Source organism: Spermophilus citellus (assembly GCF_964194105.1).
Source record: "Spermophilus citellus genome assembly, chromosome: X".
NCBI lineage: Eukaryota > Metazoa > Chordata > Mammalia > Rodentia > Sciuridae > Spermophilus > Spermophilus citellus.
The window spans coordinates 109,700,426-109,727,457 of NC_138190.1; the positions used below are offsets into that span (position 1 = coordinate 109,700,426).

The 27,032-nt window shown below is 35.3% G+C and overlaps 1 protein-coding gene across 1 annotated transcript in view; it reads left to right on the top strand.

Annotated features, from left to right (window-relative positions):
• Positions 1-646: 646 nt before the first annotated feature.
• The window catches only part of ALG13 (ALG13 UDP-N-acetylglucosaminyltransferase subunit), a 72,865-nt gene continuing 46,479 nt past the window's right edge, over positions 647-27,032 (top strand). Inside the window, 3 exon segments of the mRNA XM_081277285.1 lie at positions 647-778; positions 1,716-1,878; positions 4,720-4,858. Coding sequence (XP_081133411.1) covers positions 698-778; positions 1,716-1,878; positions 4,720-4,858 — 383 coding nt within the window. The 5' untranslated portion in view covers positions 647-697.

Sequence of the window (27,032 nt, forward strand, 5' to 3'; positions counted from 1 at the left end):
CCACCACTCTGGGTTTATGTCTTTTTATTTTATTTCATTTAGGTGGTACTGGGGATTGAGCCCAGGGGACTTTACTACTGAGCCGTTTCCCCAGTCTTTTTAATTTGTAAAATAAAATTGCAGAGATAGGTCTCAAACTTCTGCCTCAGTCTCTCTAGTAGCTGGGATCACAGGTGTGTGCTAACGTGCCTAGCCCTCTTGTTTATGTCTTTTTAGGAATACATTTTTAAGGATATGGTAATATTTGCCTGGAAAACCTTAAGTGCTTTTCCCCCTTTTCCCTAAATGGAAAGGGTAGGCAAGAGCAAAAATGCACATTCATGGTAACCATATTGAGCAAAGTTTCATTGCCAAATAACACCATGAAAAGATTTGTGATTCCCAAACAAGGATGCCTACTCAACACTTAAGGACAGTATTCGGATTTTTCTAAACTTCCATTTTTCAAAAAAAAATTATATTCGGCAATTTCCCAAATCATGGTGGAGGACTCATGATCCTATACGTCAAGAATTTAGAACCTAGGCTGGCACGTAGACCGTTAAGTCGCTGGCTCCACCCTACTGGTGACATAGCTCCTGTCTAACCGCCTAAGGGAGGCTGTTACGAACTTCCGCCATTTGCTTAGAATGCTACAGCCGCGTGGCTTTGCTACGTCACATCCGGCCTTTGCGATTCGGGACTTCGAATCCGCGAGATGAAGTGTCTGTTTGTTACTGTAGGGACCACCAGCTTTGACGACCTCATTGCTTGTGTGTCGGCGCACGACAACTTACAAGTGAGTGGGGGAGGCAGGCGGGCGGCGGCTTGCCTCGCCTCCCTTCGCTTCGCCTAGCTTCGCTTGTCGCTAGCCGCCTTTAGCTGTACTACTAGCCTTCGTAACCTTGCCTGACCGAAACGTTCGGAAAGAAACCTTCGCAGCTTTACCTCAGGTGCCTCCGCCCCTTTGCTGGCTCCTCCCCAGTGCCCGACTGGGGCCTCCCTCGCCTCACCAGCACCTTGGCGTCTTCCGTTTGCGGTTTCACCTCTCCCGCAGCCTTCCCCTTTCCCGCAGCCTTCCCCGGCCTCTCCTTCTTCTCCTCCTCCTCCTCCTCCCCCCCCCCGTCTCCTTTCCCCAGCTTTCCCCTGCTTTCCCCTTTCGAGTCGCCTCCGCCCCTCTTTCCAGCGGTTCTGTTTCTTGGAACTGGGGCCCCCGCCGAGCTGAGTTCGCGGGAGGGTGTCTGCTTGCCTCTGGTTTCCCGGTCGCCTGTGGGTCCGGGGATCCACGGCAAGTGGTGCGGTCCTTTGAGCCCGCCGTGCGGGAATTTCGGTTGTGCGGCCATCGCCCCGCTCAGCCCGAGTCTTTTCCTGCAGGCGCCCTGCAGGATCGAGACCCTGCCCGCGCGGCGTGTCGGTTGCCCGTCTTATTCGGGCTCGCCATTCTAGACTGCCCAAGCAGTGAGGCAGAACTGGACTGTTCCTTGGTTGCCCCTCCCCCCTAGTTTGCAGTGCCTTTTTCGAAGTCTTTCCCTGTTCGTATTTTATCGGGATCAGGTCGGTGAACTGGGAATTAGATTAGGGCTCCCCTTTTGGTTTCAGGATGGGGAAAATTGGCCACAGGCAGGCAGTTTGGCATTGCGTGCGCGGGTCTGAACGCCGACCTCAGGGATTGTTGTTGTCACTGCTCTTACAGTAGCCAATTTAAAACGCCCGCGTTTTCTTATTTCCTGTTTTAGATCATCAAGAGCCTTGGTTACAACCGACTTATCCTCCAAATTGGTAGAGGAACGGTGGTACCAGAAACGTTCAGTACTGAGTCATTTACCCTGGATGTTTACAGGTACAAGGAGTCCTTGAAAGAAGACCTGCAGAAAGCAGATCTTGTTATTAGTCACGCAGGTAAACTGTCTTAGAGTCTCAGCATTCAGTCTTTGATAAACAGTAATTAAGTAACTTATGCAAACATTTTCCTGGCAAAAGTAAAACCACTTAATGAATTGTTACGCAGAATATATTCACTGTAGCCCGGCTGGATATGATAATTACTTGAATACTTGAATATAATAATTGAGAACTTTGGCTCACAGAATTTAGTGTTTCTGGGTCCAAGAAGGATGGGAAATTAATTACTGTAGCACAACGTTACAATAAAAAACCCTAAGCACAAAGAAGCAAAATAATTTATTCAATGACGTGCTATGAATTATCAACCTAAAATTAGTACTAGGGCTTAGATCTGAAGGACTGTTCAGCCTGCTCATTGGCTGGATTGGTGTTGGAGAAATTGGCTTTGAAAGGTGTTTTTTTTTGCACATTTTTATTAAGTGTGAGTGTGAAATACATAACAGTTAAAATATTCTTTTCCCCTTATTTTTATTAGTACATTCTAGTTGTACATGATGGGTGGGATTTATTGTTACATATCTGTACATGCACACAATGTGACAAAAAATATTCTTTAACAACTACTTATTCTTTGTGTAAGTCATTTCTTTAGAAGAACCATCTTGATGATCTTGTTGATGAGACTTTCAGTACATTTAGGAGAATTGCTTTTGGGTAGCACTACAGTTTTGACTGCTGTGAGAAAGGTTGGTTTTTAAAAAGTCTAGTTTAAGGAGAGAAAAGTTATTAGAAATAGATGTTAGTGATATTGGTAATTAAAAATGTATAGCATAATAGCCAATAGAACTTTTGGCATGGCTATAGCTCTTTTTATTTTGAGACACTGTGTCCCTAAGTTTCTTAGGGTTTGCTAAATTGCTCAGGCTGGCCTCCACCTTGTGATCCTCCTATCTCAGCCTCTTGAGTCTCTGACATTACAAGTGTGTGCCACTGCACCTGGATTGGTGTCTGTTCTTAATTTGTACCCTGGCATAGGATATATACATATCCTATGTATATCTACTCACATCTCCTAGATGATTTTAGATTTCAAAGTTCTTTTTGAGTTGTTCTCTTTGTCACCATCTCCTCAAATAGGGCATTAATATCCAGGATATACAAAGACCTCAAAAACCTTAATACCAGAAAAACCAACCCCATCAATAAATGAGTAAAGGAACTAAACAGACCCTTAAGAAGAACTACAAATGGTCAACAAAAGAGAAATGCAAATTAAAAGTACACTGAGATTCCATCTCATTCCAATCAGAATGGCAATTATCAAGAATACAAGTGACAGGTCTGGGGTGCTTAGTAGTAGAGCACTTGCCAGGCATGTGTGGGGCACTGGGTTGGATCCTCAGCATCACATAAAAAAAGGTATCTATCTACAACCAAAAATATAAAAAAAATACAAGTAACAGTGTTGGCGAGGACATGGGGGAAAGGGGCACACATACCTTATTGGTGGGACTGTAATTAGTACAACCACTCTGGAAAGCAATGTAGAGGTTCCTCAAAAAACTAGGTATAGAACCACCATATGACTCAAGTATCCCATTCCTTGGTATATATCCAAGGGAGTTAATATGAGCATTCTGCAGTTATGTGGCCACGTTAATGTTTATAGCAGCACAAGTCACAGTAGCTAATCTATGGAACCAACCTAGATGCCCTTCAGTAGTTGAATGAATAAGGAAAATATGTATATACAATGGAGTATTAGTTATAAATAAAAACATTTATGGCATTGGCTTAAAAATGGAACTGGGGACTATCATGCCGAGTGATAAGGGGGGAGGTGTTTACAAAAAGAATAGAAGTATGATCAGAGGAATAGACAAAGGGGAATGAAAGGGAGGGAGGAGGGTTGGGATAAGGAAAATCTGTGGGATGAATCTAACTTTCCTTTGTGTATATATGAATATACCACAGTGACTCTCACAATTATGTACCACCACAAAATATTAATTAAAAAAACAGTAGAAAGAACAGTAGAGGGAAGGAAATGGGAAGTGGGAAGAAGGAAGGGGAATGAGAAATACTGGGGACTGAATTGGAGCAAATTATATGCCATGCTTTTATAATTATAGTATATTGTCATGTATAACTAAAAAAAAACAATTAAAAATTAGTTGAAGTTGAATTCTTCCATACACACACATTCATAGAGGTCTAGCCTTGACTGTCTTCAGGATGGCACTTCACAGGTAAACTCAAAGAGTTTTAAGAGGTTTTCTTTATTGTGCCTGTCACTATTTTAGTCTTGCTTTTACTACTTATGGTTGAATAGAAGTGAAGTACAGTTATCCCTTGGTGTCCACCAGGGATTGGTTCCAGAACCACTGAGGATACTAAAATCTGAGATGCTCTCATGTCCCTTACATAAAATGACCTATTACTTACATATAACCTATGCATATCCTCCTATATACCTTAAGTCCTGTCTAAATTACTTATGAGTAGTTGTTATGCTATATTTAATGGAGCAGTGGTTAAGTCTACATGTTCTATTGGTCTAGTCTAAGGATGTAGAACTTGAAGATATAGAGAGTCTTTTGTATAGTTTCACATACAATGTGTTGAACTTGAATCTTAACTTGGATTCAAGGCCATTCCAAGATGTAATACTAGAGAGCAGGTAACAGCACTAAGTCATAGGCCGTACTATCATCAGCAGTAATAAAATGTATTTTTAAAATTCAGGTTTATTAACAGTAACTGTTAAGTATATGTCATTTTCAATATATAATTGAAAGATCTGGTTTAATGATCTGTCAATTTAAGTTATTCAGCTTAAGAGTTCTAACCACCTTAACTTTTTCAAAATCGTATTAACAAATTTTATTTTTGTAGGTGCAGGAAGCTGTTTGGAGACTCTGGAAAAAGGCAAGCCACTTGTGGTAGTTATAAATGAAAAGTTAATGAACAATCATCAGCTGGAATTGGCAAGGAAGCTACACAAAGAGGGGCATCTTTTCTATTGTACCTGCAGGTATACTAGAGACTGATTATTTGATCTCTAATATTTTCCTTAGCTGTTCTTATCTAACCCATCTGTCTGTTTCGCCTCTTACCTTCTCACACTTACCAAACATACTTTAATTTTCTTACCTATAAAACCTGCTCATTTGTATCTCCCTTTAACTTTGATCTGTGTTGTATTTTATTCTGTATCTGTGGCCATTTCTTTGCATGTAAATATTTGAGAGTGTTTGAGTATATGCTCGTTGGTATGTAAGTTTTCGTGAATCTGATTTTTAGTTCATTATTTACATTTTCAGTATTCCAGGAAGACATTTGCTTTTTTCAGTTAAGATTTTGACTTTACTGAGTCCACTGGAATCCCTACATTAAAAGTATTTACTCATTTATTCAGTTATACCTAATATGCAGTGGGCACTGTTTTAAATGGTAGGGATACAGTGGTAAACAGATAAAAGTCCATGTTCTCATGGTACTTAAATTCTAGTGGTAGAATTTCACATGATGAAATACACTACAGGGGAAGTAAGACAGGATGATGCTATAGAGTTGGGCTGAAGACTAATTAGATAGAATCCTCAGATAAGGCTTGACAAAGTATAAGACATTTGAGGTGAGACCTAAGTACAGGGATGAGCCAGTCATGGGAAACTATAGATACCAAGGAACAGCAATTGCAAAAGCCCTAAGTGAGAAGTGAACTTGGAAGCTGATGTGCTTGAGAAATAGGAAGGTTAATGTGGCATGAATATAGTGTGCAAGGGAGAGAGTAGTATGATGCTGGGAGGGGAAAGTTTATGTAAGAGCTCTGATTTTATTCTGAGTTTAATGGGAAACCATTGGAGCTTTTTAATCAGAGGAATTACTTTATGGTGAGAAGTATTATTTTCTAGAAGTATATTAGAGTTCAACAAGAACTGATCAACATCAAATAGAAGGATGAAGAAAGTTGCTGATTTGTTTTGTGTTAGTTCTTCCTTGACACTAGAAGCTTGTCAGAGGGCCAGGTCAGTAATTCCCAATTGTTTGACTTAAAACCTATTCTTATTGGAAGTATTAAAGTATTTTATACTATATTATAGTTAAATTGATGTTGGATTTAAAATAAAGAATACTAGAAGAAATTAGCTAGAACATAAAAACCTTTCAATTTTCCTGCTTCTGTATCTTACACACTCAGTGAATACTTCATAAAATGTTCTTTGAGTACCTATTCTATGCCAGGCATTTTTCTAGGCAGCTGATATATACAACCAGTGAACAAAACAAAGATTAATGCTCTCATTGGGAGGAAACAGATTCATTGATTGTTTCAGGAGTAAAATTGTTGGTGTCATCATACCTTTAATGATGGAGAGGAGGGAGGATGTCAGAGTGGCTTTGTAATATAGAAGCCAGTCAGAAGGTAATTAAAATTATGTATGCTTCAGATAATGGGCACAACTTTCCCTTGGGTAGTTGATATTAGGGATTAGCATCATTTTTTTCCCAGCCCTTGCATTCCCTTTTTAAAATTCTAATTAGTTATACATGATAGTAGAATGCATTTTGACACATCATACATAAATTAATTAACATTATTTTTGCTTTGTTTTTGTGGTGCTGTGGAACACAGGGCCTTTTGCATGTGAGGCAAGCACTCTACCAACTGAGCTATATCCCCAACCCGAAAGAGAAATTTTCATCTTCCTAACTGCTTTATTCAAGACAGTGTTCCCAGATGCTTTTGATGAGTATTTTATTCAAAATGTTAAATCAGCTTTGATTTTTTTGTTAGTTTATTATAAAAGGGAAAGCACTGATTTTATGAATACATCCTGATGTTTTACTCATGCTGAAAAGGAAACTATACAAGTCTCCTATTATAAAATTATAGAAGTCTTTTTATGTTAATTTCAGGAAAATCCCACACATGAAAGCATTAAGAATCAATAATTGGTTGTGTTTTCATTTTAGGTAAATAATTTCTTCCTCCAAACCTAGGCTGGGTGGTGGTATATTTGTTCTAATTTAGGATATAAATACATGATATAAATACATTTCAGAGGTAATAGTTTTATATTGTTCATATCCTTATTGCCAGCATGCATGGTGATTGTATATTGCTTAATTATATATTATCAATAGTAAGTTACCTGTAAAAATGTTGTATCACAATCTTCATGCTGGTCTAGCTTACCTTTTTGTCTGACAGTTATTACTTTTGGTATCATTTATTCTGTTTTTATATATTGTTTCATTTTATAACACCTCAGTTCTAAGAAGTATTATGAACCTATGTGAACACATTATTCATAATGTAACAGTTCTGAACTATTTTGGGTGACTTGAGAGAAAATATTTGTTGAATTCATATTGACATTTTATACTACTCTTTCTATTATGATAATAATCTTAGTATGTATACCTATAATATTAAAGTACATTAAGACTCACATTTACAGTTTAAGGATTGTTGTATTCTTGGAAGTTAGTCATCAAGTGGGCAGCAGATGAATTATGGAATTTTCTCCCATTACCTAATATTTTTCTTCTTTTGTTTTAGCACGCTTCCGGGGCTGTTACAGTCAATGGACTTATCAACACTGAAATGTTATCCTCCTGGCCAGCCAGAAAAATTTTCTGCATTTTTGGATAAAGTTGTTGGATTAAAAAATAAACATTAAACTTTCATCACTTTAAAAACATAAAACACCCATAAATCCAACCTGTTGATGTGATTAAGTCAAATTAAATACATAAAACATTTATAGAATAATATAAACTAATAAACTTCCTACATTTATAGAATATATAGGAAATTTTGTGGTGTGAACATTGCATTTGGGTTCAAATCCTAATTGCAATTGAGATTTCCCTACTCGTCATTATATAGTGAGAATTCACAGGTTTTTTTCCTAAAATCTCAAATGCATTTGGTATTGTGGGAAAAAAAATGAATGAAATTTGGAAACTGACAAAAACCATAAATATAGTTTGGTGTTGCTTTGAGTAAAAACTGAAACAGTAATAAGTCACTTTTTTTGCATGACAATCAGCATCTTTAGCTTCATAATCTAAGGAAACAAAAACATTCTGGGATGTGCTCTGTGGAATAAAAAGCTTGATAATTGCCTTAAAAATATGATTAAGTTACTTAGCATGTTTGGAGAGATTACTTTTATTCTGATGAATAGAGTAAAAGGAATATATTCACTTTATTTTCCTCTAACATGTAATGTGATAAAATATCTTGCTCAATGTCAAAATTTTAAAGGATTGAGAATAATAAATCAAAAAGAACTTATGTTAGTAGGATTTATGTTAATTTTTAAGGCTACCCTCTACAGTGGTAACTCAACATTTACTGTAGTATAGAAATGAACAGTGTATGTCATTATAAAATTAGTCTTGCAAGTGAATAGTGAATGATCTTATTGTTTAATGGCTTAAATATATGGTTTTAAAATTCATATTAGAACTTGAGATAGGTACATTGTGAAATTCTTTCTGATTAGAGAAAGTGGTCTCAACCTTTTAAAATACATTAGATCATCCCTAAGTTCCAATAATTCTCTGATAGAAAGTTTATCCATGAAAACAGAACATTTAATATACAGACCTTGTTATATTACTATGCCAAATGTTCAAAGTTCCAAGCATTTTACTTGGAATGCATTAATAATGTTTTTTGTAGATTTATTTTTCTGATTACTTTTCTTTGGCTAATAATAAAATAAATTCTTGCTAATGGTAGAAAAGGTGGTTGCTGAGAAGTACTCTGGGTAGCAGGAGGAAGCCAGCTTCGATTAAAATTTTGCTGAGAATAATCTAAAAAGTGAGTAATCCACATGTACATAGTTGAGAATTCACAGCACCATAATACTTGTATATTATTAATGTATGTTATAGAAAAGGTCTTATTCAAATACAGGAAGAGACTTAGTGTTTTCTGGGCCCTCTTAAAGTTTTTCTTGTTCAAGGAAAAAGTTGTTGGCATAAGGCTATATTGGTCACTCAGTTTTATAGTTGTTTTATGGCATGAAGTACTAACCTTAGAGAATCAGGAATGAAAGTCTTTACTCATACATCAGACATCCAAACATTGGGTCCCTAAATCTCTTCTTCTTCCCTGCAATAATGAACAACCTAGATTTCATTATTTCATTCAATAGAGGCATATGTCAGTGGTGTCCATTGTGTATATAATGTCTCTGACTACACTGTTGTAGAATTTTATGTTGTGGGGTTTTAAATCAAAGTATACTTTCGAATCCTAATTTGGTAGTGATCATCAAGATGATCCAGTTCATTTCCCATGGCTTGTCAGATGAGGCAAGAGGTCAGAGATTAGTTTGCCTAGTAGCAGTTCCAAGACCCTGTTCTATTCATTTTCTACTATACCGTAATATGTTGTTTTGTTTATAATTGTTTGCTCATTATTTAGTTAACTTTCATCCCCTTTGAGGAAGGTTTATTTCCAGAAGTTCTTTATTTGATAAGGAATCTCACACTTAACCGGGGTTTCCAACTGAAACTTAGCAGCCTGTGATTCCTGATTTTTTTGGAATCTACCAAAAGATCTATGTATGTTTGATGCTAGATTGAATTAAAACTTTAAGGCAGTTGGAGACGAAGAAAATTTAGGTAACAGTGCACACCATTAACTACAAATGAGGAAACAGGCTTAAGATTTTTTTTGGGGGAAAAATTCTATTGATATTTTTCTCAAAGTTTGATATCACTACATGATAGGTTTGGGTTCTTAAGAGTCAGTCAAAAAGTAGAATGCAGTTAATTTAGCAGGTGTTTACATTCCAGGGATAAGGAAGCAAAACAGTCGATTGGGAAATTCATACCATGGATAGGTTCAGAGGTGAAAGTTTATGGTGTTGGAGAAGGTGAAGTGATATAATGTTTTGAGATAACCTTGAGAATTACGAATTTTACACAATAAAATAGTTTGGAGGAAAGAGAGCTGAAAGGTTCCCAATGAACCTGATGGTAGAGTACTGTAAGATTTAAAGTAATCACTATCTGAAAGTACTATCAGGAGTTTTGACTTGAGACCCTTTAGAGCTCTACTATGTGTGCTTTAAAGGTAAATCATACAGATACAAAGGATAATATAAAAAGATTGAGACTAAAATCAGGAATGATACAGTAATGTAGGTATTTTTTGCCTTTTATTATGATGTAAACACTAAATCCCATTGATTTCATAATGTTAATTTGCAGAGGTGACTGAATCTGCATAGTTTGAAAGATAAGGTGTGTGGACAGATTATATGGAATTTTTTGGAAAGATTTGGAATAGGTGATTATGATAGCTGTGTGGTGATCAGTTTTTGCTCTAAAAGTTGTACCATGTTTGAATGAAGATAACAGTTAACGCTTGCTGAATACTTAGTACATATCAGGCACTATTCAGAATACTTAACATACTCATTTAATTTTTCTAGTAACACTATGAAATAGTTGATATTGCCCCATTTTGCAGATGAGGAAATTGAACTCGGGAGTTTTATGCCATCTATATGTCTTAGAGGTGAAAGGAGGTCTGGAAATTGTAATTGAAGCACTGAACTGAATTCTGGTATATTTCCTTGATTTGTGAGGACAAATGAAGACAATATTTGTGACAGAATATTTGAATTCAGTTGACTCTTCCCTGATATTCAGATTGTGTGTTGGCTACAGATACATTTATAACCTATTTGAGTTTTTACATTGCTACTTTATAGCACACTGATGGCTATTTATAGATATTTTTCCTAGTTTATGTGATTGCAAGTTATTTAAAATATTTTTTCCTTAAATGTTTGTGTTTTAAGGTTCTTTTTTTTTTTGATCCTCTTTGTTTTGTAGTTTTTTTCTTGCTATTTTCATAACTCCTAGAGCCTCTCCTTCTATTGAGTCTTATATGTATATCTCCTAACTCTGATTAGAGTTGCTGAATGATTTCCAGTTTCCTGTTTGTTAATTCTGAAAGCACTTCAAACATGATGTGCTCCAAACTAAAGTCATATTTCCCTTTTCATATTACCTGAGGTCCTTATCTTCATTACTGGTACCCTATTTAGTCAGTCCTCCAGTCTTTAACGCATACCTCCAACCCTTTATAGGTAATTGATCAGATTTTTTTTTTTACTTCATAAATATCTCAAGCTCATTTATTTGTATATTCAGTCTTGTAATACAAATACATGTTGAGAATCTACTTCTGTATCAGCAGGATTCAAGACATGATTCTTGCTCTGGAGGAGCTTTTAATAGTCTAGTTGGGGAAGAACTATGTCTTATACATTCTTGAGTCCTCTTCCTGAAATGGACTAGGCTCCATTATGTTGAATGTACTTCTGTATTTAGTACTTTTTTTCTGATCTCAAGTAAGATTTTATATTGGTTCTAGGGAACAGTCATCTTACATTTATTTCCTATTGACTCTAAGTATCTAGTCTTTCTCTTGTTCCAAAGATGTGTCCATCACACTGTATGGTGAAGTTCACAGGGCCAAATATTTATAGGAACAGCATCCCAAATATCATTAATGATCCTTTGAAATATTCTGATGGAATTTGTCAAATAATGGTGCTTGTTGAGGATTTGTGGCAAAACATGATATTTAAAAATCAGGTATATGAAAAGCAGTAGCTATAGTATTTTCCAGTAAAAGATTATGTGGAGAAAAATTAGAATACCACCAAATTATTAATTTTTAGATTGGTAATTCCCTACATGAATATTCTAGAATAATATTTATATTGTTCTTTTAATTCTTAGAATTTTGTAGGTGGGCAAGAAAAAAATAGATAAATAGGAATGCAAAATGTATGCTTTTCAACATTGATGTATATATTTAATATATATGTATTTTATATATATATGTATATATATTAATTTTTGGTACTGGGGAATTGAACTTGGGGGCACTCAACTACTAAGCCACATCCCTAGCCCTATTTTGTATTGTATTTAGAGACAGGGTTTCACTGAGTTGCTTAGCATTTGCCATTGCTGAAGCTGACTTTGAACTCATGATCCTCCTCCTGAGCCACTGGGATTACAGATGTGCACCACCATGCTCAGCTGATGTCAATATTTGAAAAACGTTTTGAAGGACTTTATATGCCATTATGTATAGATAGTAGACTGTCTTTCTTGGTCTTTCATGTCTAGAATTTTATTTTCATAAATTTTGCTAAAATTGTTTTGATTTATACACCATAGCTTTGGACATGATTTTGTTCTTGGCTGCTGCAGTTTTATTCTTTGAGGCAATGGTTTTTAAGCTTTATTTGGTGCTTCTCTGTGTGCTTACACACATATACAACTTTGTCGTGACTTTCAGGAAAATTGTAGTCACCAGGTTACAAATCTCCAGACTGAAGCCAACTTTGATATTTGTGATATTATTCCTTAGGCATTGTTGATAGTGTTTTGGTGGTAGCTATTGTACTCCTTTATAATTAAACCCTTCCAATTAAATACATCCAAGTTTAGTAATTTCCAGTTTCTATAATGTAACACAAGCCATAAATTTCTAAAGTTTAAAACGTACCCAAGTGGCACATTTTGAAACTAATAGTCTTGACTATTAATTCACTGTCTATATCCCATAATGTCTTGTGTAGCACTGTTTCTAATTGTAAGAAGGATTGAATGGAATATATTTTATTCATAGTAATTATTTTAGGGTAAATATTAGGCTGTTTAGAATAGGTGACCAGTGAAGCATTGTATTATTTACTGTCAAGTGTCCATCTATAAATACTTGTTTTTTAAACTCTATCACTGTTGGAGTAATGTCTGTGAGAAGGTATACATTCCTTCTTTCTCATTGTTCATTTCTACTTTTTTTTTTTTATAAGAGAGGGGGGAGAGAGAGAGAGAGAGAGAGAGAATTTTTAATATTTATTCTTTAGTTCTCAGCGGACACAATATCTTTGTTGGTATGTGGTGCTGAGGATCGAACCCGGGCCGCACGCATCCCAGGCGAGCGCGCTACCGCTTGAGCCACATCCCCAGCCCCTCATTTCTACTTTTATACAGGATAACATACTGGTTATTTTCTACTGCCAGTGTGAAGTAGGTGGCTAATATATTCTCCAAATTTATAAGCAAAAACCATTCTTAGGTCCTGTGTCTTAAGTAATTTTCTATATGACAGTGTAACTTCCCTAATAGGTGATTTCTAAGACATCAATCATGTGGCATGTTTGAAAGTTAAAATAGTTTTCTCTTGTTTTTTTTTTTTTTAAGAATTAGTACTAGGCTTAGTGATATTTCCTAAGAATGCAAAGTAAATAATCCTAAATTATGCAGAAAGCAGGGTCTTCATTGTAATCCATTTTAAAATTTATATTCAGTCTCTAATTGGGGTTATAGTTAGAAAATTTAAGTTTATCTAGGAATGAGTCTAAGTGCTTCAAAGAAAAGGTTCTGATCTGTATTCCTCCTTGCCCTAAAACCCCTGTCTGTAGACTGATCTTACATCAAACAAAAACCAACCCTCAGTGTTTCAGTGTCAGTGATATATATAACTAAATATAAATATATAACGTATTATTTTCTGTTTTTTTTTTTTCAAATCTATATTTGATGCTTCAGGCAAAATGGGGAAGAGTAGGGAATGAAAGCAACTGGTCTGGGTAATATTTGTTCTGTTTTGCATTTCTGAACTGGGATCACAGTGTTGGGAAATCCATTCTTATTTTTGTCATTATTTTCTCCCTGAAACTTGAGAAAGGTGTTTGTTGAACAGGGATGTGAAGCTGTGTTTTGGTATTCCCTTTCTTCAAATCCTGCTTTACTGTTTGAAAGTCCACCATGAAAAGTGGCAGGCTCTAGTTCAAGGGGCTGATTATTTGTTTGTTTTATATCAGGGATTGAACCCAGGGTATTCTACCACTGAGTTACATCCCTAGTCCTTTTTTTTAAATAGTTGTAGATGGACAACGTGCCCTTAATTTATTTTTTAATGTGGTGCTGAGGATGAAACCTAGTGTCTCATACATGCTAGGCAAGTGCTCTGCCACTGGGCTACAGCCCCAGCCCCATCCCTAATCCTTTTTTAATACAGGGTCTAGCGAAGTTGCTGAGGCTGGCCTTGGAACTGCCCTAGCATCCCACACACTGGGATCACAGGCATGTGCCACCATGCCAGACTTTAAGGGTGTCGTTAAAAAATGTTTTAAGGTGCCGGGGTTGTGGCTAGGTGGTAGAGTGCTTGGCTAGCATATGTGAGGCACTGGGTTCAATTCTCAGCACCATCAATGCTTAAAATTTTTTTTCACAATGTTTTAAAAAATGTTTACTGTTGCCATTTCAGTAATGAACAGTAAGAGGTTCTACAGGGTTGTTTTCCTCAATTGGCCCATGTTTTTGGGTACTAAAATAATTGAAAAAAATTTTTAGGACTAAATTTTTAAATTGCCTTTTCATTAGGATATGTTACAACTATAACTTGTACGTCACAGATAATATGTGGTTTAAAAAATGATTGTAGGTACATACCTCAGTTGAGACATGGAATGTTAGAATTAAAACCATAAGTATTCATGTTGTACTACAAAGAGTTTCTCATTTGATCCTTGAAAAAGGAAATAAACAGTTCTAGAGAAATTAAAGCATATGTCACGTTTTCTAGCTAACATGTATAAATCGTAGTAATACAATTAAAGAACCCCATTAGTATGATAGGTCAGATATGTTAATTTTCTCTAATAATTTAGTGAATTGCTTTATTTGTCAGCAGCTAACAGCAATTAATAATTAATTAGACACTTAGTTGCTAATTGATGAATTTGCAATATCTTTTGTAATTATGCCATAACCCTAGGTTTAGATCACAGAAAATGTCTAAAGCAACATTTCTCAAACTTTGAAATTTGCATTTTGAATGTCAAAGATAAGATTATGGTATGCACTATTTATTGAAATTTTGTCTTCGAAATTTTATTTTTAGGAGCAATGATTAGTGAATTGTGGGACATATCAGTTCTAGAGCAGTAGTTCTCAAAGCGCATTCCCTAGACCAGCAGCATCAACATCCCCTAGAAACTTGTTAGGAATGCAAATTCTTGGGATCTATGCCAGATCTGCTGAAATCATAACCTGTGGAAAAGAGGCAGCATGGTTTAACTAGTCCTTCACTTGAGAACTACTGTTCTAGAGGTGTATGGGATTGAAGTAGTTTGCTGTGGAAAATAGTCATTTGGGATTTCAAGTGCAATGGATATTTCAAAGGATAACATTAAATACCCTGAAAATTGCTTTCTATTATATATACAAGAAGAAATGTAACATTTTCCCACAGGTCTTTTAAAAATAAAATCCTATTGTACTAAGTTGGAAAATGTAACCTGTCCATAACCACTCTGAGCCCTTGTTCACATTTTTTTTTTCTGCTTTGGTGTGTGTTTCTTTGTAATAATTGATGCAAACGTCAGAATATTATAGTTTTAGTTCGAGTACTATTATTGTTTGGATGCAAATATTGAACAAATCTTGTAATTATTCAAAGCCTGCTTATCTGTAAAATAAGTATTATGGTTGATTATGCTATTCTATTCTTTGCTAACAATAAAATGTTTAAATTTAATTTTTAAATTAAGGTAATGCATGTAAATAGTTTAACTAGTTCTATAAGGCTTATAATAGAAACAGCAGTCTTATATCCCAATTTTTGCCATCTCTGAATCCTGCTTCTTTTAAGTGATCATATTTTTATAAATAGTATATTGAAATTGGTTTTGGTTTTTATTTTTAAAATTTGAATATCATTTATAGGCTTCCAACATAGAAGAGGAGACTTGAAAAATTGATATTCTTAATGGACAAATCATAATTGTATACATTTATGTATATAATTCTGCATTATGGTGTTTGATACATGCAAACATGTATCAATGATTAAATTAACATTTCAATAGTTATATAATTTTTATGGTGAGATATTTAAGATTTACTCAGTTATATTGAAATATACAATATATTATTAATGACTAATACTCTGCTATACTTTCCTATCTACCTATAACTTTGTACCCTTTTATCAGCTACCCTTTTCCCACAAACCCCCACCTCTCTCAGCCTCTGGTAACCATTGTTTTACTTTCTACTTATTGAGTCCGACTTTTTTAGATTCCATATATAAATCATGCAGTATTGGTCTTTCTGTATCTGGTTTATACATCATAGCATAATGTCTTCCAGGTTCACCCATGTTATCACAAATGACAGGATTTCTTTTTTTAAGACTGAGTAGTATTCCATTGTTTATATAGCATTTTCTTTATTCATTTATCTAATTGTGGCATTAAGATTGAATTAATATCTTGATTACTGTGAATAGTGCTTCAATAAATATGGAAATTCAGATAATCCTTTCACACCTATTTTGTGTATATATCTATATATATAGATATATATGTGTATGTATATACATATATTTATATATATATTTAAATATAGATAGATGTAGACAAATGGGATTTCTGGATTATATGGTGGTAGTTTTTTTTTTTAATATTTATTTTTTAGTTGTAGTTGGACACAATAACTTTATTTATTTTTATGTGGTGCTGAGGATTGAACCCAGGGCCTTGTACGTGCTAGGCGAGCACTCTACCACTGAGCAACAACCCCAGCCCCTAGTGGTAGTTTTTTTTGGTTTTGTTTGTTTTTTGTACTGGGGATTGAACTCAGGGACACTTAGCCACTAAGCCACATCTCTAGCCCCCCCCCCCTTTTTTTTTTTTGAGGCAGGGCTCTCTAAGTCGCTGAGGCTGGCTTTGAACTTGAGATTCTCCTGTCTCACACTTGATATTCTCCTGCCTCAGACTCCCAATCATTCATCTCTCTTTTTTTAAAATTCTTTTAGTTGTTGGTGGATATGATAACTTTTTTGTTGATTTTTATGCAGTACTGAGGATTGAATCCAGTGCCTCACGCTAGGCAAGAGCTCTACCACTGAGCCACAAGTCTGGCCCCTCATTCATCTTTTCAATAAAAGTCATTCTAACCATGTGAAGTGGTACTTAATTGTGGCATCACTCTTTAAATTTATAGTTTTCTTATGATTAATGATGGTGAGCATCTTTTATGTACCTGTTTACGATTTGTATGCCTTCATTTGAGAAATTTCTGTTAAGGTCACTTGCTCATTTATTTGTTTTCTTGATATTATTTTATTTCCTTGTGTACTTTAGATATTAACCTCTAATCAGATTTATGGTTCAAGATATTTTCTCCTTTTCTGTGGGTTGTCTCTTCATTTTGTTGATTGCTTCCTTTGCTTTGCAGATACCTTTTTAGTGTGATGCCATACCTGTCTGTTTCTGCCTTTGTCTGTGCTTTGGGTCATTAAAAAATGTTGCCCAGACCAATGTCATGGAGCTCTTCCCATATTTCCTTCTAGTAGATTTATAGTTTCAAGTTTTATATTTAAATCTTTAATCCACTTGGAGTTGATTTTTGTAGGTGGTATGAGATAAGTATCTCTTTTTATTCTAATGCATCTAGATAGACAATTTTCTTAATAACAATTTATTGAAGAGAATATCCTTTTCCCTTTGTGTATTCTTTGAACCTCTGTAGAAATCAGTTTAATGTAAATGTGTGGATTCATTTTTAGGCTTTGTCCTTAGTTTCATTGGTCAGTTATCAGTTTTATGCCACTAGCATCTTATTTTAAGTATAATCACTTTATAATATGTATTGAAAGCAGGAAGGTATTGCCAGATTTGTTCTTTTTGTTCAAGATTGTTTTAGCTGTTTATGATCTTTTGTAGTTCTATAAAAATTTAAGGATTGTCTTCTACAAACATAATAGAGTTTATTCCGTGATTATTCTAATCTGTAGTTCCACCAACAATGTCTAAGTGTACCTTTACCCCCATGTCCTTGCCAGCATTTATTTTGCTTTGTGTGTGTGTGTGTGTGTGTGTGTGTGTGTGTATGTGTATATATATATATATATATATTTGTAGGTGGACACAATACCTTTATTTTGTTTATTTTTATGTGGTGCTGTGGATTGAACCCAGTACCTCACACATGCTAAGCAAGTGCTCTACCATTTAGCTATAACCCCAGCCCCTATTCTTTGTATTTTTGGTTGATTGCCATTCTAGGCCAGAGATGAAATCTCAATGTAGTTTTGAGTTGCATTTCCCAGATTTCTAAGGATGTTAAAATTTTTAACATATTTGATGGCCAGTTGTATTTCTTTTGAGAAATGTCTGTTTAGTTCATTTGCCCATTTGTTGATGGAGTTATAATTTTTTGGTGTTTTTTTGAGTTTTTTATGTATTCTGGATATTAATCCCCTGTTGGAAGAATAGCTTGAACTAGATGAACTCTTTTCATATCCTTAATTGTCTCCTTTTCTGTGCAGAAGCTTTTTATCTCACTTATTGATTCTTGGTTTTATTTCTTGAACTTTAGGATTCTTATTTTAGAAGTTTGTACCTGTACCAATATGTTGGATTATTGACCATATGTTTTCTTTTATTGGTTGGAGTTTTTCTGGTCTAAATCTTAGGCCCTTGATCTACTTTGAGTTGGTTTTTGTGCAGGGTGAGAGACAAGGATCTAGTTTCATTATTTAAAAAAAAAATTAGACTCTAAGTAGCTGAGGGTCTTCCTAAATTGTGGAGGCAGGCCTTCAACTTGAGATCCTTCTGCCTCAGCTTCCCAAGTGGCTAAAGTTATAGGCATGTGCCACCATATGGATATTTAGTTTGCCCAGCACCATTTGGTAGAAAGGTATCTTCTCCAACATGTTTTTGGCACTATTGTCAAGGATTGAATAAATGTATCTATGTGGATTTGTCTAGGTGTCTTCTATTCTAGTGGCCTTTGTGTCTTTTTTTATATATAATTTTTAGTTGTTGATGGACCTTTATTTTATTTATTTATATGTGGTGCTGAGAATTTAACCCAGTACCTCACACATGCTAGGCCAGCACTGTACTAGTGAGCCACAACCCCAGTTCTTTGTGTCTGTTTTTATGCAAGAACCATGCTATTTTTGTTACTGTAGCTCTGTAGTATAATTTGAAATTGGGTAATGTGATGCCTTCATCATTCCTCTTATTGCTTGGTGTTGCTTTTCCTATTCTGCATCTTTTAGGACTTTTTAGGACTCTGGTCTAGTTCTTTGAAGACTCTCTGGTAACTTGATGGTGATCACATTGAATCTGTAGATCACTTTTGGTAATATGACTATTTTGATATTATTCTGCCTATTCAAGGGCATGGGAGGTCTTTCCATCCTTTAGGGTCTTCTTCAATTTTGTTTTTCAGTGTTTTATAATTTTTACTGTAGAGGTGTTTCACCTCCTTAGCTTTAATCTCAAGTATTTTTATTGAGGGTATTGTGAATAGAATTGTTTTCCTGATTTCTTTGTCAGTGAATTTATTATTAGAGTATAGAAAATATTGGTTTATGAATGTTGATATTGTATCTTGCTACTTTGCTGAATTTATCAGCTCTAGAAGACTTCTGGTGGAAGTTTTTTGGATCTTTTGAGATAGTATGCCATTAGCAAACAGATAATTTAACTTCTTTACCTATTTGTGTCCATTTGATTTCCTTCTTGTCTGATTGCTCTAGCTAGAGTTTCAAGAACTATATTGAATAGGAGTGGTGAGAATGTTCATCCTTGTCTGGTTCCTGACTTTAGAGGAAATGCTTTCAGTTTTTCCTCCATTCATTATGATTTTGGCTTTGTGTTTGTCCTATATAGATAATCTTGATGATGTGAGGTAAGGTTCTTTTTTTAAATGTTTTTTTTTTTTTTTTTTTTTTTTAAAGAGAGAGTGAGAGAGGAGAGAGAGGAAAGAGAGAATTTTTTTAATATTTATTTTTAGTTCTCGGCAGACACAACATCTTTGTTGGTATGTGGTGCTGAGGATCGAACCCGGGCCGCACGCATGCCAGGCGAGCGCGCTACCGCTTGAGCCACATCCCCAGCCCTTTTAAATGTTTTTTTAAGATGTTGATAGACCTTTATTTTGTTCATTTATTTATATACAGTGCTGAGAATCGAACCCAGTGCCTCAAACATGCCAGGCAAGCACTCTGCCACTGAGCCACAACCCCAGCCCCAAGTAAGGTTCTTTTATCACTAGTTTCTTCAGTGTTTTTAATGTGAATTGGTGTTGGATTTTGTTGGAAGGTTTTTTCCTCATTAAGTTGATCACATGAATTTTCTTAATTTTATTTGGGATGAATTTCATATATTAATTTGCATATGTTGAACCAGGCATAAATCCCTGTGATGAAACCACCTTGATCATCGTACACAATATTTAAACATGTTTTGTTTTGTTTTTTTTTAATTTTATTTTTTAGTTATCGGCGGACACAACATCTTTGTTGGTATGTGGTGCTGAGGATCGAACCCGGGCCACACGCATGCCAGGCGAGCTCGCTACCGCTTGAGCCACATCCCCAGCCCCAATATTTAAACATGTTTTTGAATGTAGCTTACTAACATGAAGGATTTTTGTGTATATGCTCATCAGGGATATTGGTCTCTAGTTTTCTTTCCTTGCTATTTCTTTATCTGGTTTTGATATCAGGGTGATGCTGGCTTCATAGAACGGATTTATGAGTTTTCCTCCCTATATCATGGAATAATTTGAGGAGGATTGACATTTGTTCTTTAGAGGTTTTTTTTTTTTTTTTTTTTTTTAAAGAGAGTGAGAGAGAGAGGAGAGAGAGAGAATTTCAATATTTATTTTTCAGTTATCGGCGGACACAACATCTTTGTTTGTATGTGGTGCTGAGGATCGAACCCGGGCCGAATGCACACCAGGCGAGCGCGCTACTGCTTGAGCCACATCCCCAGCCCCCTTTAGAGGTTTTGTAGAACTCTGACTCTATCTGGTCCTGGGCTTTTCTTTGTTGGAAAGCTTTTTTTTTTTCTTTTTATTACTGCTTCAGTCTTGACCTGATATTGGTCTGTTTAGGTTTTTCTTTATCTTCTTTGTTTAATTTGGGTAGGTCATATGTGCCTAGAAATTTATTAATATCTTCGTATTTTTCAGTTTATTTACATTCACGTTTTCAGAGTCGTCCCCAATGATCCTCTGGATTTCAGAAATGTCTCTGGAAGCATCTTGTTTTTAATCTCTAATTTTGTTGATTGTGTCTCTCATTTTTGTTCAGTTTGGCTAAACGGTTTATCAATCTTGTTTACGTTTTCAGAGAATAAATTCTTTGTTGCATTGATCTTTTCTATTTTTATTCTCTATTTCATTAATCTCAGCTCTGATTTTAATTATTTCCCATCTTCTAATGGTTTCAGAATTAGTTTGTTCCTGCTTTGCTGAGGCCTTGGGATGTAGCGTTAGATTGTTTATTTGGGAATTGTGTGCGTGTGTTCATACTGGGAGTTGAACCTAGGGGAATTAACCACTGAGATAGATCTTTGGTCCTTTTTATTTTTTATTTTTTTGAGACAGGGTCTCACTAAGTTGCTAGGGTTGGCTTTGAACTTGTGATCCTGATGCCTCAGCCCCCTGAGCTGCTGGGATTACAGGCATGCACCACCACGCCTGGCCATTTTTTTTTTTTTTTGTTTGTTTGTTTGTTTGTTTTTGTTTTTTAATGTGAGCTCTTAATGAAGTGACTATTTCTCTTAGAACGACTTTCATATTATCACAGAGATTTTGGTTTGTTGTATCACTATTCTTGTTTGATTTTAGGAATTTTTTTCTCTTTTCATTTCTTCTGTGATGTATTCCTTGTTTGGAAGAGTATTGTTCAATCTCTGTTTATGTGCTTTTTAAAAATACTTTTTTAGTTGAAAAAATATTCATTTTATTTATTTATTTTATTTATTTTTATGTGATGCTGAGTATGGAACCCAGGGCCTCACACATGATAGGCAAGTGCTCTACCACTGAGCTATAACCCCAGCCCTGTTTATGTGGTTTTTATATTTGCTGTTGCTTTGTAATTTCATTCCATTATAATATGACAACATTCAAGGGATTTTATTGATTCTTTTTTTTTATTTGCTAAGACAAGCTTCATGACCTCATGGTCTATGTTGTAGAAGATTCCATGAGGTTCTGAGAAGAAAGTGAATTTAACTGTTGTCAGATGAAATATTCTATAGATGTCTGTTAGGTCCATTTGATTTATGGTATTATTTAGGTCAGAAATATCTATCATTGTTTGTTTTGGTACTGGAGATTGAGCTCAGGAACACTTAACCACTTAGCTATGTCCCTAGCCCTCTTTATTTTTTTTTTTTAAATTTTGATACAGGGTCTTGCTAATTTGCTATAGTTGGCCTCAAAGTTGTGATCCTCCTGCCTCAGTTGTCTGAGTTGCTAGGATTACAGACATGCACCACCTTGCCAGGCTGATTCTTATGTCTGAATGACCTATCTATTGACTAAAGAGGTCTGTTGCATTCACCCAGTATTATTATATTGGAGTCTGTCTGAAAGCATCAGTAAGTGTTTGTTTAATTAGGTGCACCAATGCTTGGGGCATAAATATTTACTATCATTATATCTTCTTATTGGAATGTTCACTTTACTACTATGTAGTAACCTTCATCTCTTCTGATCAATTTTTGCATGATATCTTCTTTGTTGGATATGAAAATAGCTTCTCCTGGTTGTATGTTTTTTTTTTTTTTAACTCCATTTGTATGGAATATCTTTCTCCATCTCTTTACTTTAAGTCTGTGATGTCTTTCCAGTCTTCTTTTTTTAATGTATGCATTTATTGATATAAATTCCCTTTCTAGGACTCCTTTTAACCACATCCTGTAAGTTTTGGTATGTTGTGTTTCTACTTTTATTTGTCTCAAAGTATTTGATTTCCTTTATGATTTCTTCTGACATCATTGGTTGCTCAGCATTATGTTGTTTAATTTCTGCCTATTTATGTATTTCCCCAAATATCTCCTATTGTTCTAATTTCATGCCATTGTGATATGCAGATTTAACATATTCTATTCTGGTGACTATTCTGTGTGTGCTTGAGAAGAAGGTATATTCTTTAGCTCTTGGGTAGAATGTTCTGTATATATCTGAGAGGTCTGTTTGTATAAAGTCTAATTCAAGTCCATTTTTTTCTGGGGTCAAGTCATTTTATTGATGGGATTAGATATTAAGGAGTTCTGGAGTGCTGAAATGTACAATTAAATCCGACATCCTCCTGCACAGCCAGATTTTGCTGTTGCTGAAAGCTCAAGTCCATTGATTTCTTTATTTCCTGTCTGAGTGATTGTTGTTGAAAGTGGAGTATTGAGGTCTCAAAAAGGAGACTTTATCTCCTTCTTCCCTCTTTTCTTCATTTTCCTAATCTAGTTTTATCACTTCTTGTGAAATACATTTTCAGTGTTGACATTAATATTGCTTAAGAACAATATTGTTCACATCTGAACCATGCAGTATTTACTGATTCCACTTCTGTGAAACTTTATTTTATCTTATTTTGTTTATTTTTTAATTTGTTCAGGTTTCTATTAGAAACATCTACATACCCTTTAACTGAAGTGTACATCTCCCCTTAGTAGTATATTCAAATAGATCAGGTTATCTAAAATATTTATTACTTTCTTTCAGTGCTGGGGATTGAAACCAGGGCTTTTTGTGAGACAAGTGCTCTACCACTGAGCCATACTCTTAGCCCCTATTTATTTATTTTGAGGTGACTATAATGTAGTTCTATGCCCTCCTTTTAATTGAAGTATTCATGCTTTCTAGTTCCGGTGAGTGTCTTGTCTTTCTGAAATTTCTTCTTCATTTTTATCCTGGAAGATCTTTTTGCTTCTGTTTTGTGTTGAACTTCCTGTTTATAGGACTGTATATCTACCCTGCTTTTTGTTTCACTTTTTAATTTTGGTTTCAAGTTTCTTCTAGTAAGCTTCCTAAGACAGTCCATTTTGTTTATTGATTTTCCTAAGAAAGGGTGGTAAGGTTTTTGAATCTTTCTTTTGTGGTGCTGGGGATTGAACCCAGGGCCTTGTGCATGCAAGGCAAGCACTGTACCAACAGAACTATATCTCCAGTGCCTTGAATCTTTCTTGTCTGAAAACACCTTGCTCTACTTCTTGTTGATAACTTGGTATAGAATTCAAGGTTGGGAATAATTTCCCAACAATTTTTTTTTCCTTTTTGGTACCATGAAATGAACCAGGGGTGCTTAACTGCTGAGCCACATTCCCAGCCCTTTTTTATATTTTATTTGAGACAGGGGCTTGCTGAGTTGCTTAGGCCCTTGCTAAGTTGCTGAGGCTAGCTTTGAATTTAGGAACCTCCAGCTTGCAACCTCCCAAGCTGCTGGGATTACAGGCATGTGCCACCATGCACAGCTCCCAACAAATTTGAATTCCATTATTTTCTTAATTCTGAGTTTTCCATTTAAAAAGTTTATTGGCATTCGTGTTAGTGATTTTTCTTTTTGTACATGATCCATTTTTCCTTTCTGAAAGTTTTAGGATCTTTTTTTTTTTTTTGGTGCTGGGGATTGAACCCCAGGGCGATGTACATGTGGGGCAAGCACTCTATCAACTGAACTACATCCCCAACCAGGATCTTATCCCATGACTTCAGGACTTACTGTTATGTGCAGTGCTAATGATCATTTTTTATTGTTCTGGCTGCTTCATGGATTCTTCCAATTTCAACATGGGCTGGGAATACAGTTCAGTGATAAAGTGGTTGCCTGTCATGCAAGAGTCCTTGGGAGGGAGGGAGGGAGGGAGGGGGAGAGAGAGAGAGAGAGAGAGAGAGAATGAGAATGAATGTGTCCATGTAATCATTGTTTCAGTTTTTAAATGCTGAGAAGTAGTCTCTTGTGTGGACACATTGTGCATTCAGCAGTTGAAATATGTTTAGATTGTTTCCAATTTTGAGGGATCAGATGAGCACATTATGGACAAGTACCCTATAAACATTTCATGTATAGGTTCTTGTGTGAACATTTTTTTTGAGTAGCTACCTAGAAGATGAAATGGCAACTGCTTAAATTTTTAAGAAACTGCTTAATTTTTTAATTTCAACTATTTTCTATAGTGACCATATTATTTTTATATTCTTACTACCAACAGAATTCCAGATGTTTTACACCTGTGTCTACACTTGGCATTACCAGTTAAATTTTTTGTCATTCTAAGATGTATGTAGTGGTATTAAAGATATACAGTTTTCTATAGCGGCTACACCATTTCACATTCTTACTAGTAAGGTATGAAGGTTCTAATTTCTCTACATTCTTAGCAACACTTGCCATTATCCATCTTTTGAATATAGGCATCCTAGTAGGTGTGAGGTAGAATTTCACTGTGGTTTTGATGTGTATTTCCCTAATGGATAATGATATTGGACATATTTTCATGTGCTTGTCAGCCAGTATATATGGAAATGTAGCTGAGTGGTAGAGTGTTTGCCTATCATACAACATACCCTGGGTTTGAGCTCCAGCACAGCAGGGGAGAAAATGCTTGTGTATATATTGACTGGTAAGCACATGAAAAAATGTTCAACATCATTATCCATGAGGGGAATGCAAATCAAAGTGAAAATCTACTTCAGATTTAGTAGGATGGCTATAAGAAGTGTTGGTAAGAATGTAGAGAAATCGAAATGCTTATTCTCACTACTGATTGAAAATGTAAAATGGTGTAGCTGCTATGGAAAGCAGTTTGATAGTTCCTCAAATGGTTAAACATAGCATTACTGTGTGATATAGGAACTCCACTACTATACATATACCCAAGAAATTGAAAGTATGTGCAAGTAAAACCTTATGTGACTGTTTACAGGAGTATTATTCATAAATGCCAAAAAGTAGAAACAATTTCAGTTTGTATTAACTAGTGAATAAATTATTGTTTAATGATATAATGGATAGAAAAACTAATACAATACAACATGGCTGAACCCTGAAAATGTTAATGCTAAGTGAAAGAATTTAGTCAAACAAAACTTGTATAATTATATATTTATTTGAAATGCCCAGAATAGGTAAATCTGCACATTGGAAAGTAGACTAGTGGTTGCCTGGGATTAATGGGAATAGAAAGATTGGATGTTGATGATAATAGGTTGTGGAGTTTCATTTTGGGATGATAATGTTCTAAAATTGATTATGGTGATGGATAATGCAAAAGTGAATATATGAAAAACCACTGAATTATGTACTTTTAAGTAGGTGACTTGTGTGGTATCTGACATCCCAAAGCTGTTTTTAAAAAATCCACCTATACAATTCAGTAATTTTAATCAATATAGTAATTGTGCAAATATCACCACAAACCGTTTTGGAAGATTTTTATCAAGGTGGGTGCAGTGGTTCTGGAGGTTGAGGCAGGAGGAGCACAAATTCGAAGCTAGCCTCACCAATGTATTAAGACCCTGTCTCAAAATTAAAAAAAAAAAGGGAGGGGGCACTGCAGTTACAGCACAGTGTTTAAGCCCTCTGGTTCAATCCCTGGTACAAAAACAACCAAAATTTTATCACTCAAAAAAAAAGTCTTTGTGCCTCTTTCAGTCAGTGATTATTCCCAGAACAGCCTTCACTCGCCTGCCAATCTGCTTCTTATCTCTATAGATAGATGCTTTGGGGCATATTTCCATATCTTGGAATCATGCATGCATTTTTTTTTTTGTATCTGGCTTTTATGTATGGCCAGTTTCTTTAAATCCTTGCTAATATTTGTTATTATATTACTTATTATAACCATTCTAGTAGGTGTGTAGTGATGTCCCATTGTGATTTTAATTTGCATTTTCCTTTTTTTGTGGGGGGTACGGGGGATTGAACCCAGGGGTGCTTAATCACTGTGTCACATACACAGCATTTTTTAATATTTAGAGACATGGTCTTGCTAAGTTGCTTAGTGCCTTGTTAATTGCTGAGGCAGGCTTTGAACTTTAGATCCTCCTGCCTCAACCTCCCAACTCATATAGGTCTAGGGTCATATTTTTGTATATGACTGATCAATTGATCTGGTACCATTTAGTGAAAATACTCTTAATGTATTGAATTTCCCTGGCACCTTTGTAAAAAAATCAGTTGACCATATTTGAGTGCTTCCTGTGTGTGCTATTTTATTCCTTGTTCCCTGTAGCTCTCTTTGTAGTGTTAGTCCTAATTTTTCTGGTCTTTTCCTGAAAGTAAAGTATATGAATTGTATTAGTTGAAGTTTTATATATCTTATTTTTAA